This window comes from Ahaetulla prasina, chromosome 1 (genome assembly GCF_028640845.1).
Source record: "Ahaetulla prasina isolate Xishuangbanna chromosome 1, ASM2864084v1, whole genome shotgun sequence".
Lineage (NCBI taxonomy): Eukaryota > Metazoa > Chordata > Lepidosauria > Squamata > Colubridae > Ahaetulla > Ahaetulla prasina.
This window is the reverse complement of record NC_080539.1, coordinates 151,332,353-151,345,083: the sequence shown is the minus strand read 5'-3', so window position 1 is coordinate 151,345,083 and position 12,731 is coordinate 151,332,353. Positions and strand designations below refer to the sequence as shown.

General features: G+C 40.4%; 1 protein-coding gene across 1 annotated transcript; it reads left to right on the top strand.

Moving 5' to 3' along the window:
• The first annotated feature begins 397 nt into the window (after positions 1-397).
• CMPK2 (cytidine/uridine monophosphate kinase 2) lies at positions 398-12,376 on the top strand. Its single transcript, XM_058178017.1, has 5 exons — positions 398-1,877; positions 5,889-6,003; positions 7,828-8,029; positions 10,773-11,006; positions 11,793-12,376. The coding sequence occupies exons 1-5, from the start codon at positions 1,218-1,220 to the stop codon at positions 11,914-11,916; spliced, it is 1,335 nt and encodes a 444-aa protein (XP_058034000.1). The 5' UTR covers positions 398-1,217; the 3' UTR covers positions 11,917-12,376.
• Positions 12,377-12,731: the final 355 nt, after the last annotated feature.

The following is a 12,731-nucleotide window of genomic DNA, read 5'->3' as shown; positions in this document are numbered from 1 at the left end:
AGCTTTTGAGATGTCATTGAACAACTCCCAGTAGCTAATGAGCATGGCTGATATCGAGGGATGCTGAGAATTGTTTCTGTAGAAGCATCTGAAGGATCAGAGGTTTACCACGGTGCTAAATACATAGCAGGATTTGAACCAGTGTTCCATGTGTTGATACATTATTTTTAATATTCTGTTACCATAACTCTTGAGAATAGACATTGAGTATAGATAATTATGTTTGTACAAAGCAAATATTCAGTTGGGGAATTTCAAATGAACAGGATTTTGTCACATGTACACAAATAGGCTTTTCTATATCTTTGGAGTTAAGTCTTGTTTGGTATCTTTGCTGTTTCATCTACTATAGGATCTCACTTTAAAAATATCTCTAGTTGGTGGGGAGGGCTCTAGGGGCCACAGAAAATGAGCTGGGGAACTGCTCTGTTCCTAGGGTCCAGTTTACCCACTCCTGCTTTTTTAAAGTATTGGAGACTTCCATTTTATTGATGCTGTGCAATATATTTGCAGAAGAAGCCACCCTAATTACATCAGTGTCCATCATGGCAGTTGGGCACTAAGACCCTTTGTATAAAACCACTTTTATACACTTTTTTTTATTTTGTATGTTGACGTTTTCCCTAGAATATACAAACGTTAATCCGATGCACACCCACCCCAGAAAATAATGTTGTGCCTTCTCCAAAGCTCATTCCCATAAAATGTATTTGCATTTGCTTCGGATCCCAACATCATTATTATTATTATTATTATTATTATTATTATTATTATTATTATTATTATTATTATTATTATTATTATTATTATTATTATTATTATTATTCAAAACAAACGAAAGACACATTTATCAGAGGTGCTCGCCTGCTTAGTAATACCCAGCTCTCTCTCTAAAACGTTCACTTTCATGAAAGTCTCGTCTTCGTTTCCTAGTATCGTCTCGGTTTCCTTTTCTCATAGGTTTCCCCAATGACTTTTGGACACGGTTTCTTGAATCCTAAACTTCCACCCGGGTCGGTTTCGGTTTTTGCTATTGCGAAGTCGCAAAGGGGAGGGAGACAAGGTGGCGCGGTGGTGCTTCGCTTTCGTTTCCCCGCGGGGCTCTCTCTTTCCTCCTGGCGATAACAGCAGTCGGGCCTTCGGTTTTGATCCACTCGTTCCCCAATGGGCCGGCCCCTGGGCGGCTTCTTAAGACGCTCCCGGTTTCGTTTCTCCTCATGCTGCCCCGCAGCGCCGCTGGGTCCCTCCGGCTGCTACGGTTAACCATGGATAAGCTGCTCTCTGCGAACCAAGAGGGCTGGCTGGAGCGCTGCTTCGTGGCCGAATCGTCAGGGGCGGAGGTTTACTATTTCGCCCTGAGCGGCGCCGGAGAGCAGCCAACCAACCCCGCGAGGCCCCGGTGCTTTTTGCCCCCTCCGGGTAGATGCTATTCCTTCGGCGTCCCCGTGGCTCCAACCCCGCGGGAGCGCGTCCGGGCCGCTCGGCTGCAACGGGCTTTGCAGCGCCGGCTGGAGCAGGCGCCTTGGGGCTCTCGGGGCCGCGTCCTGCCGCTCCTCTGCTACAGCCGTGGCGGAGCTCTGCTAGAGAAGGGCTTCTTGATTCAGGACGAGCAGAGCCTGCCGGAGACGCGGGCCTTTTTGGAAGAGCTCGTGGGGGGCCTGCTGCTCCCAGCGCCCGCCCACCTGTGTGTGTACGAGCAAGGTGAAGGCGGCCGGCTTGGCTGCGACTTGTGGGGCTTTAAGGGAAAGGAGAGGGAGCTGCTGAGCAGAGCTAACGTGGTGGCCGCGGAAGAAGCGGAATTCCACCCTGCCGTTCCTCACCTTCTGGGCAACACCGTGTTCAGGTCTCGGGAAGCTGCCCGACAAGTGCTGGAAGAAGTAAGTGTTTAGGATAAGGAGGAGTTCTGGCAGAACTTTTCAGGACTACCTGTAGCTGATGCACAGGTAGTCCTCGACTTACGACCGTTCATTTAGTGGCCGTTCAAAGTTTTTTCAACGGCTTTGAAAAAGTGACTTGGTGTGACCTTGTGTTTCACCCTTACGACCGTTGCAGCATCCTCAGGGTCACGGGAATTCAGAGGCTTGGCAATTGGTTCATTATTTTACGACATTTGCAGTGTCCAGAGTTCACGTGACTACTTTTGCCAACCTTCGGACAAAGAAAGTCAAGGGGGCGTTGAGAAAAGCCAGATTTATTTTACAACCTTTCTACTAATTTAACTGCAGCGATTCACTTAACAACTGGGGCAAGAAAGATCATAAAACAGGGCACTCAACAACTGTATTGCTTAGCAACAAAACTTTTGGTCATAATTTTATGATCTTGAGGAATACCTGTATACAGAGGGTGGGAGGGTGTCTCTGGGCAAGCAATAGCCAGATAGTAACCAGGTAGCTTCTGTGGATAGAGTAATGGAGGAGATTTGATAGAATTGGGAGATCATACAGGGGAAACATCCTTGCTTGGCTCTAAACCAGGGGTGTCCAACTTTGGCAACTTTAAGGGCTGTGGACTTCAACTCCCAGAGTTCCCCAATCAGCATGGCTGGCTAGGGAATTCTGGGAGTTTAAGTCTTAAAGTTGCCAAGGTTGGATACCCCTGGTCTAATCAGTAATGGCACTAACAAAGGAACCCAGTTTTCTCACTTACAGAACTTTGGGTGTTGGCGGGAATGATGATAAAGTAGGTTTGATGTTGCAGTCACAAAATTTACCTTTTTAAAATAAGTTAGATTAATTATACATTGAAAAAAGTAGACTCAGTCAGATCATCTAGGACTAAGTGTTTCACAAACGTGGTTAAGTTTACAATGGGTGGACTTCAGCTTCCACTCTGGCTGCATGATGAGATTATAAAACAGAGTCCCGTAAACAGGTCAATACATTATAAATCATCAAGGGTCAATATTGTGATTCATAGTACTTATTAATAAACGTATTTATTAAATTATTTTCCTATAATGTTTGGGAGCCAATGAACCATCAGAAATTCATGAGGAGGTTGATAAGCTAAAGGCTTTGAGGCCTTTTGTTAAATAGACCAGGGGTCTTCAATCTTGGCAACTTTAAGACTTGTGAACTTCAACTCCCAGAATTCCCAGAGTTGAAGTCCACAAGTCTTAAAGTTGCCAAGATTGAAGACACCTGAAATAGACCTACATGTGTCTCCTGCAAGAGGAAGAGGCATAACTCCGTTAAATTGCAGTGGTGGCAGTGGTAGCGGCAATCACACACTGGGTCAAAAGTGGTCATGGTTTTCTTCAAAAAACTTTTCATATCTTGGGCCCTCACCTCTGGAGTATGCAAGCAGTCTTCTACTTATGACTGGTTGCTTAGCAACCATTCAGAATTACAAAGGCCCTCCCTGAGAGTACTTATGACCTGGCAGTTCCGATGGGCTCTTGCCACACAGTCATGTGATCACATTTTGGGAGCTCAGCATTTGGCCTGCATTTTTGGCGTTTTTCAGTGTCCTGTGCATTTTATGGCTTTTTTTAAAAAAACTAAAAATTCTTTATTTACTTCAGGTTTTCAGCAAACTCAGGCCACAGCAAACAACTGGTTTGCTTAAGGACCATGGCATTTGCTTAATAACTGCCACAAAAATAGGGTCAGTCACAGGATGACTCGTTCTGGCTCTTTTGTAAACTAAAGTTGTCTCTCTCTTTTTTTTGGTTGCTTGGATTAATTGACTTTTGTATGCTCCACCATACATTATGAGAGCCAGTTTGATGAATAGGTTGTCCTTGACTTATAATTGGTTGCTTAGCAACCATTTGAAGTTACGATGGGTCCCCCAAAGAATGTATGTATGACTCAGTTCTGACATCTGCTCCCCCTCAATACCACACGGCTGCATTCTGAGTGCTTGGCAACTGGCCCACATTTAAAACCATTTGCAATGTCCTGCAATCACTTGACACTGATTTACAACATTTTTACGAGAAACCATTTTTCACTTCCAATTTTACACAAGAATGCGCCATAGCAAACAACGTGTTTGCCTAATTTGTGAAGGTTGTTTAACGACCAAGGTAGTTGCTTTATGACCTCAGTGGTTCCTTAATGACTGCCGTAAAAAAAGGTCATAAAATTGGGTTGGCCATGTGAATGACCTGCCTTACATTCATCTTGACTTACAGCTATAATGAGCTAGCTCCATTGAGATAGTAAAGCAAGGACTATCTGTAGTGGTTAAGACATCAGCAGACTCTGAGTTCTAGTTCTTTCCGCCAGCTGGATGACCTTTTGCCAGCCACATTTTCTCAGCCCTGGAAAGGAGGCAAGGGCAAACCATTTCTGAAATGTTGCCAAGTAAGCTGGAGGGACTTGTCCAGGCAATTGCTAGGAGCCAAAAACTTATTCAAAGGCACAAGAAATAACACACACAGACACACACACACAATATATTACTTTCACCTGGGCTGATTCATTCATGTCTATTTGAAGAAAAGGCACTAAATTACTACATTCAGGAACTACTTTTCCATGGCACATTTGAAATACCATATATGAAATAATTACGTTATTAACACATGACTCTTAATGATGCTTGTTTAAATTTCAGGAGGGTTTTTGTTTTTAATTATTGACCTATCAAGTAACTGACATAAATTTGTGATGCATACGCATGCACACAGATACAGTATATAATGTTTTGTGTATAAGCTTATTTAAAAAAACTGCTAATAAGATAGACAATATATATGTTGATAGTTAATATATATCTAAAGCTTTACCAATGGTATTTCTATTGCAATTGAAATTAAATCTAATGTTCATCAAATTTGATAGAATTGTAGTTCCTCTGTCTGGTGTATTTTCACAGTATCTATAATCTTTTCTAACATGGCAATTGAAGAGGTCTTATTAATCCACACCTCAATTATTCAGTTATCTGTTTTTTTCCAATATTGGGCAAATTATTTTAGCTGCTAAAATTAAGTAGTATACATTTCTCATTTTGTATTTAATCTCAAAAATAAATTCAGTAACTCTGGGTTGTATTCAGTTCTTTTTAAATAATGATTTTGTCTCCCCCAAATTTTTACTCCAAAATGATATATAACTTTATTGCATAACTACTACAAATGAAGTAAGGATAACTTATCTAATATTTGGAAGAATAATATGTACAGGTGCCAATCTGAAGCTTGGTTGACTCAATCTGATTTCTATAATGCCTACCAATGGTATCTCCTGAATGAATTTTCCAAAATGAGTATCCTAAGCTTTCTTAGTTTAAGAAGAAGAGGTCGCTTTCTTGTTTCTAACTTTAATAAAAACCTACGAAGTTTTGAAATTGTGCTCTTTAGTTGTTCTGTGTAATTATTAAGTTCTCAAAATTAGTATAAAACTGAAATTGCTGAAAATCTAACATTCTTAATGCCCAGTAGAAATTTAATAATTAAGAAAAACAGTTGCAACTTCTCACTTACTCATTGCTGTATGTTGAACATGTTGTTCAAACTTAGTTTTTTAATGTCTGCATTCTGTTTGTACTCCGTAGTGTCTTGAACAGGGATTATGTATGTTTTCTTGAAGAAAATATGGATAAAGGGGACATGGATACATATTCCTTGTAAAATGTGCATGTTTATTTGCACAATATCTTTTAAATTAGGCCAATCAGATTTAAGTCTTTTTAAGGGTTGCTTTCCTATGATCTACCCGTTGAATGGCCAAGTTATAGCTGCTGTGGGGAAGACAGGGATTTTAGTATCTGTCTCTTGTGGATGTCAGCTGAATTTCTTTCAGGTGACAGAACTGTTGCTCAGGATTCAGGAGCCATGTTCTTTAGTCTATCTGGCCTTTCAAGTGGACCTCACAAGCATTGTTCCTTAGGTACTGCTTCTAGTCCTTCAGAATCATTGTATCTTCTCGTTACAGTGCACTTCAATAATTCCTGAATCTAGACTGATTCTAGAACTCGTGGATAAGTGTCCTAAACATCCAAATAAAGGAAATTTTCCTGTAATTGTTATTGAAGGACTAGATGCAACAGGTAAGTGTATAAGTATGTATGTATGTATGTATGTATGTATATGTGTGTGTGTGTGTATGTTTTCTGAGGTTTTCACGGGTGTTTGTATGTAGGTGTCATGTCCCACCCCCCACTCCGACGAACGAGTCAAGGAAGTCCGTGACAAACTTGGCAACGAAGCCTCTGCAGCTTGCCAAGTTCCTTCAAGGTTTATCAGGGCAGGCAGGAGTCCAAGTTGTGACTTCAGCAATAGGGTCCAGTATCAGCAAACTCGATAAGACTTTGCTTGACTCAAGGTTGGAATGTCAAAATCAGGTCCTTTATATAGGCTGCGGGGTGTGGCTCCATGACTCAGCATTTATCCAGGCCTGCCCCACCCTTCTTTCTGCTGGCATCGCCTCTCAGATCTGCGGAAGTGAGGGTCCTCCCACCCTGAATTGTCTTCAGCTGGATCTGCTGGCAGCTTCTGGGAAAGGGAGGGGTCAGAGGGAGTAGGGCCGAGTAATTCCAATACCTGGCTGCCTTCCTGCTCTGATGGCTGAGCCAAAGGAACACACGCTGTACGAGTGAGGTTTATCGGGCTTGTCCTCCCACTCCTAGAATCCTCTCTGGGCATGGGGCCAGGGCCAGGGGCTGGAGGCATGACAGGCCGTTCATCTTCATTATCAGACTCGGAGTCTGATAAAAGGCCTGGGTGAAGACGGGAGGGGCCCAGCTGAGGAGAGGAGGGAGGACGAGTCACAACAGTAGGTCTTTGGTTATTCGGGTTTTCTTCCGCATAAAATTGGAAGTGTCTTGGTGACGTTTCTACGAAGTCTCATTCATCATCTTCAGGCTGGTGTTTACAGCTTCGTGCTTCTAGGAGCAATGTGTGATCGCAGCTGCGCAGGTACAAGAGAGTTGCTTTTTGCCTTTGTGACATCTCTTCACAGCAGGATTGGTGGCGGTTATCAGGCAGTGTTACTAAGGAAGTAAGGGGATTCCTTCTTCAACTCTTCTTCCTTCGAGTCACAGCAACTAGCAATAGCACTTAGACTTATATACTGCCTCACAGTGCTTTACAGCCCTCTCTAAGTGGTTTACAGCAGTGGTTCTTAACCTTTATAGTGCTGCGACCCCTTTAATACATGCTGCGACCCCTTTAATACATGCTATGCCCCTTTAATACAGGGCGGAGGCATTAAAGCGGAGACTCCTCCCCTATTAAGTTTATCGTGCCTGAAGCCAGATTAGGCTAGCGATTGGGAGTGATTGCAGCTGGCTTGAGAGGGAGACATCAGAGCAAAGATTTCTCTCTTTTTTAATTCATTGCGCCTGAAGCCGAATTTGGCTAGCGATTTGAAGAGCCTGCAGCTGGCTTATGGAGTCAACCATTGGAGCGCGATTCTTCGACTCGCAACTATACTTCCCATATTTCTGATGGTCTTAGGTGACCCCTGGCAAATCGTCATTCGACCCCCAATGGGGTCGCGACCCACAGGTTGAGAACCGCTGGTTTACAGAGTCAGCCTATTGCCCCCAACCATCTGGGTCCTCATTTTAATGACCTTGGAAGGAGGGAAGGCCAAGTCAGCCTTGAGCTGACCAGGATCAAACTGCTGGCGATTGGCAGAATTAGCCTGCAATACTGCATTTCTAATCACTGTGCCACCATGGCCCTGCCAAGAGAATGGCTGATAGTTCTCCACAAAACTGTACTTTATCTACAGATAAGACAGAGAGAGATCCAAACACAAGGGGCTATTGCCTATAATAACAATGATCTAATCTAAAGTCTTGCAAACTTGATTGATCCCCCTGTTGTGTCATAACTAAGGGTGACTTTTCTTCCTGTATCACATGTAGGCAAAACAACAGTGACTCATTTTTTGAAAGACTCACTGAATGCTGTGCTCTTGAGGACTCCTCCACCTTGCGTTAGCCAGTGGCGGAAGATTTTTGATGATGAACCACCACTCATACGGAGAGCATTCTATGCACTGACTAACTACATTGTGGCTTCTGAAATTGCCGAAGAATCCTCTAAGTCACCGGTGATTCTAGACAGGTTTGCAAAAATAAAGTGTTCTCAATGGAAGAAAATGTAGCTCAGGGATGAACTGTGGTGTTCTTGGGATTTTTTCAGAGGTGGGTTTCAGCAGATTCTGACCGGTTCTGGAGAACCAGTAACGGAAATTTTGATTAGTTCAGAGAACCAGTAGTAAAAATTCTGACTGGCCCCGCCCCCATCTATTGTCTGCCTCCCAAGTCCCAGCTGATCGGGAGGAAATGGGGATTTTACAGCATCCTTCCCCTGGAGTGGGATGGGAATGGAGATTTTACAGTATCCTTTCCCTGCCGTGTCCACCAAGACACACCCACCAAGACACACCTACAGAACCGGTAGTAAAAAAAATTTGAAACCCACCACTGGACTCTTTGAGCTTGGTTGTTTGCTTGCAGATCTTTCAATACTGGCTGGACAAACTACTTCATATAAACAGGGAGCAAACACCACATTTACCTGCATAGATGATGCTATATAGTTGGATAATGAAACATTTGCAAGAAAACAACCAAGCTCAGAAAGCATCAAGGACTCAACAAAAATAAAGTGTCTTTGTTGAAAAATGTGCCGTCTTGTTAAGTTACGTTTCTAGTATTTTATGAAAGATTGAAATAGGAAGTTATCATGATTTATAATTATCCATTGCCTGTGGTTATTTTACTCTATTACAGTTCTGAAATTTCAGGAATAATCAGTAGATATGTATATGCTAGAAAAAGAAAATGGCAAACTACTTCTGAAAAACCTTGCCAAGAAAACTGCAGGGACTAATCCAGGCAGTCCTCTGGGGTCAAAAGTGATTGAAAGAAACCCCCCTCCAAAAAAAAAAAAAGGCTAGATGATGAGCTGGAGGAAGATCTGATGATAGCAGTACCAGAAAAGTATCACTCTTAATTTTCAATTAATGGGATCAAAACAACTATGGACTTCTGATTGCTGAAAAGGGCTTGTGTTTGTGCTTTTAATTTCTGCTCCCATTTGTATTGAATGAAACTGAGGAGCTTCCAAAGCAACCAGTGATATAATGGATGCTATGACTACCATATCTGTGCTACAAAAATGTATTAGGATATAATGATTCTTAAGCTTGAATTTGGCTCCTTTGGAGTCTTAAAATCTTCAAATTATTTTTAAAGTAGTAAACTTTTAGACCTCATTTGAGAATGCAGAGTTCAGTTTATTTCTAAAACATATCAGCTATCCAAATTATTTTTTTCATCAATCATGAAAAGGGTAACTATATACAGTATGTATAGTTTGGTACAGTATTAGTATTATATTGGCATCTATATGAGTTAAGATACAGATAGGTCAAAATACAGGTACGCCTTGAGTCACCATGTGCGAGTAGGCACATGGTATACATATACATTTTTAAATAAATAAAAACATACCTTGCCTGATCTTTCAATACTTTAATTTCCCAAATTTAGTGAACCACAGAATGACTCAGCCTTTAAGCTGACAAAATAATAATAATAATAATAATGAATTGTTAAGAAAGTGTTTTAATGTGGTATTTGTTTATCAGCAGCCTGGAGAGAGAAATACAGTAACAAAGATACAAGAGGACTTTAAAGCCATTTAGTCTTTTTCAGTCTTGCTCACTCAGAATGACTAATTCTGATCTTTATGTAATTTATTGTGTGTGTGTGTTTATCTCTCTCTCTCTCTCTCTATGTGTCTATCACTCATACACCACATTACATTCAAATAACTTAATATTACGAGAAAATGGATTTTTTAAAATATCAGAAAATAAACTTTTAAAGATTTTTTTTTTCATATTTATAGATTGTATTCTTATATCACATTGAGTTTGGGGCTGGCGTTCATACTGCAGTCTGAAGAAAAGTACCTGTACAACTGACTCCGTTATTTTCTGACAAATTTTTAAGGAAAAGTTGATGGTGCTAAAAAGTAGTCAAAGTCTTCACAGAGCTTAGTTTGTGTTTTGAGAAAATCACTTTGCTTGCTTAGGTCTGTATGACAAGATCCTTGTGAAGAGAAAATGAGGGTTTAAGTTCCTTAGAACCATTCAGATCAAATGAAAAAAAATATTTATATACTTGTTAAAATTTACATACTGATCCATCCAACAAGATTCAAGGCAGCTTACAAAATGCAACATTAAAATACCAATATCCCACATTATAGTCACAACAGAACAGGAGCTTCCCCCCATTGTAATTTTGCTCTCAAAAGACTCCAGTAAAGCTAGTTTTATTAGCTTTTGGAAAAGCGAGTAGTGTGAATTCTAGTCTTTGGATGATGTTCCAGAAAGGTGAGGCTGCAGCTGAGAAGACTTGTCCCCTGATAGCAATAGCAATAAGAGTTATATACCACTTCATAGTGCTTTACAGCACTCTAAGCAGTTTAGAGAGTCAGCATATTGCCCCCAACAATCTGGGTTCTCATTTTACCCACCTCAGAAGGATGGAAGGCTGAGTCAACCTTGAGCCTAGTGAGATTCAATCTGCCAAACAGCTGGCAGCTGGTGATCAGCAGAAGTAGCCTGCAGTAATGCACTCTAACCACTGTACCACTGCAGCTGATCCCTGAAGATGACATTCCAGAAGAGAAAGAACCCAGAGAGATCCCACCCTTCCCCATGACCATTTTGAGGGAGGCAGAGTTGTCTTCACAGTTCATTTCACATGCAAAAATGGATAGTACTAGAAGCAAAGAATGATAGACAGACAATCTTGATCTGAAACTCACACTAATGCCTTTGTTTGGACAGATATTGGCATAGCACTGCAGCATACGCAATTGCAACTGAAATAACTGGGAACGTGCAAAATCTTCCTCCACCTCATCACCTGGTGTATCGCTGGCCTGATGATCTTCCGAGTCCAGACATTGTCTTGCTGTTGACTGTTAGCCCTGAAGAAAGAGTCCGGAGGCTACAGGGACGTGGGATTGAGAAAACAAGAGAAGAGGTGGATTTGGAAGCGAATGATGTCTTCCGTCAAAAGTATGTACTAAAATGCAAAACAGGGTGCCACTATATTCCTTATTAGCAAACCGTAAAAATCTTGCTCTTTTTATGTTAAGGGAAAAGGGTAATGGGGGTTGATTAATTATGGGGAATTAATTATGAATATCTTGGGGAAAGAGAGTTATGTACTGGTTTTGGTGGACAAAAAGACCCTTAGAAGGGTACATGTTTGACATTGCACTTTGCAGGGTCTGCTGCCTTGAGTGAGGGGTCCTAAAATACCAGGTAGACTAACTGCAAATAGGCTTCAGTCAGATAAGCATTTGTATTTTTAGGTGCAATTGTGCTCCATAGTAATTGAAGCTGGAGTACAGTACTGTATGTGAAATCTTGGGTTCTTAGGTGGACTACATAATGTATCAAAATAAATGAAATACAAAAACTAAATCAAGCTCTGATTCAGAGATTCTTTTTAATAATTGTTTCTATGCATGTGTATAAAACTTCATGAAATCTTTGAATTGATTTGAAGTCAACTGATGCATTCAGTTCCAAGGAGACAATTCGGCTCACTTTCAGATCAAAGCTTAAAATTAAAGCTTTGCAAGCCCTATTAAAAATATTTCCTTTTTGGACAACCTGGGATGACATATCAGTTTGCTTAATTTTGGATTAATGGCTATCTGAATCCTTCCAGTGCAGTATTTAAATCACAATTCATAGTTTCTGAAGTATATACTACACTGAAAGTTTTGCAGTTGGCTCTTAGTATGAATGAAAAGTTTTTCTACACTTGGTAATGCTAGGTATTTTTTTAAATAGAGTTGAAGAGTCTTACAGAAGAATGGAAAATCCAACATGTCATATCCTTGATGCCAATCCTCCTAAAGAAGATGTTGCCAAAGCTGCTCTACATTTGATTAAAAATCACTGCCATTTCCTATAGCTGTTTGTGTATACACTATTGTCAATAACTATCAGAATCAAAATTTCCCAAAGAAAACAGGTGTTGATATTTTCTGAACAAGTGAGAAGCACAAGGCATATGCAAGACAATAAATAGTTTTTCATATGGACAAGCTAATTTTTAAAATATGTAATCATATTGAAATGTATTACTGCTAAAGGAATGCAATTGTTACTCTTCATAACTAAAAACAAAATATGTACACGCACATTCATGATATAAACTTTGATTGTATTGGCACTAAATTTGTGTAGATTTTCCAGAATATTCTCCTTGTTCTCAGATTGAATTAACTTTGTGACAATATCACATAGACAAATTATATCAAGTCTTTAATGAGGGGCTTATCAAAAGTTAGACTAATTAAGGACTTGAACGTGAATTACTATGATCACTGGAGGTAAAATTCTGAATTGAAATGAAAAATAAATGGTTTCTAAGTGTCCTTTTGCGTCCTTCCATTTTCTTGCTATATTTGTTGAAAATACATCACATTACAGGAAGGAAAAAGAAGTGCAGGTTCTCATTTTAAAAGGAAGAATATGTGTAGAGGAATAGCTGTGCAAAGATTCAGATCAGTTCTAGTGTACTGTGAAGATGTTATGTGTCTAAGATTTCAGTTTCAAATAAAAGGATTAATTATTACTAGATAACCTGTGGACTGTTGGGTCATTGTTTCAGAGATAAAACGAAGAAACCTAAACAGAGAAACAGAATGACCATAAGTATTGGCATGTTAACCTATTTAAAAGAGTGACATAATATAAATGCCATTTGTGCAGGAAAGATAATAA

Excerpts from the sequence above, each read along its gene's own strand:
- CMPK2 (XM_058178017.1), top strand. The coding sequence starts at position 1,218 with ATGCTGCCCCGCAGCGCCGCTGGGTCCCTCCGGCTGCTACGGTTAACC. Across the intron at positions 6,004-7,827 it reads TGAAGGACTAGATGCAACAG|GCAAAACAACAGTGACTCAT; the intron begins GTAAGTGTATAA and ends TATCACATGTAG. Across the intron at positions 11,007-11,792 it reads AATGATGTCTTCCGTCAAAA|AGTTGAAGAGTCTTACAGAA; the intron begins GTATGTACTAAA and ends TTTTTTAAATAG.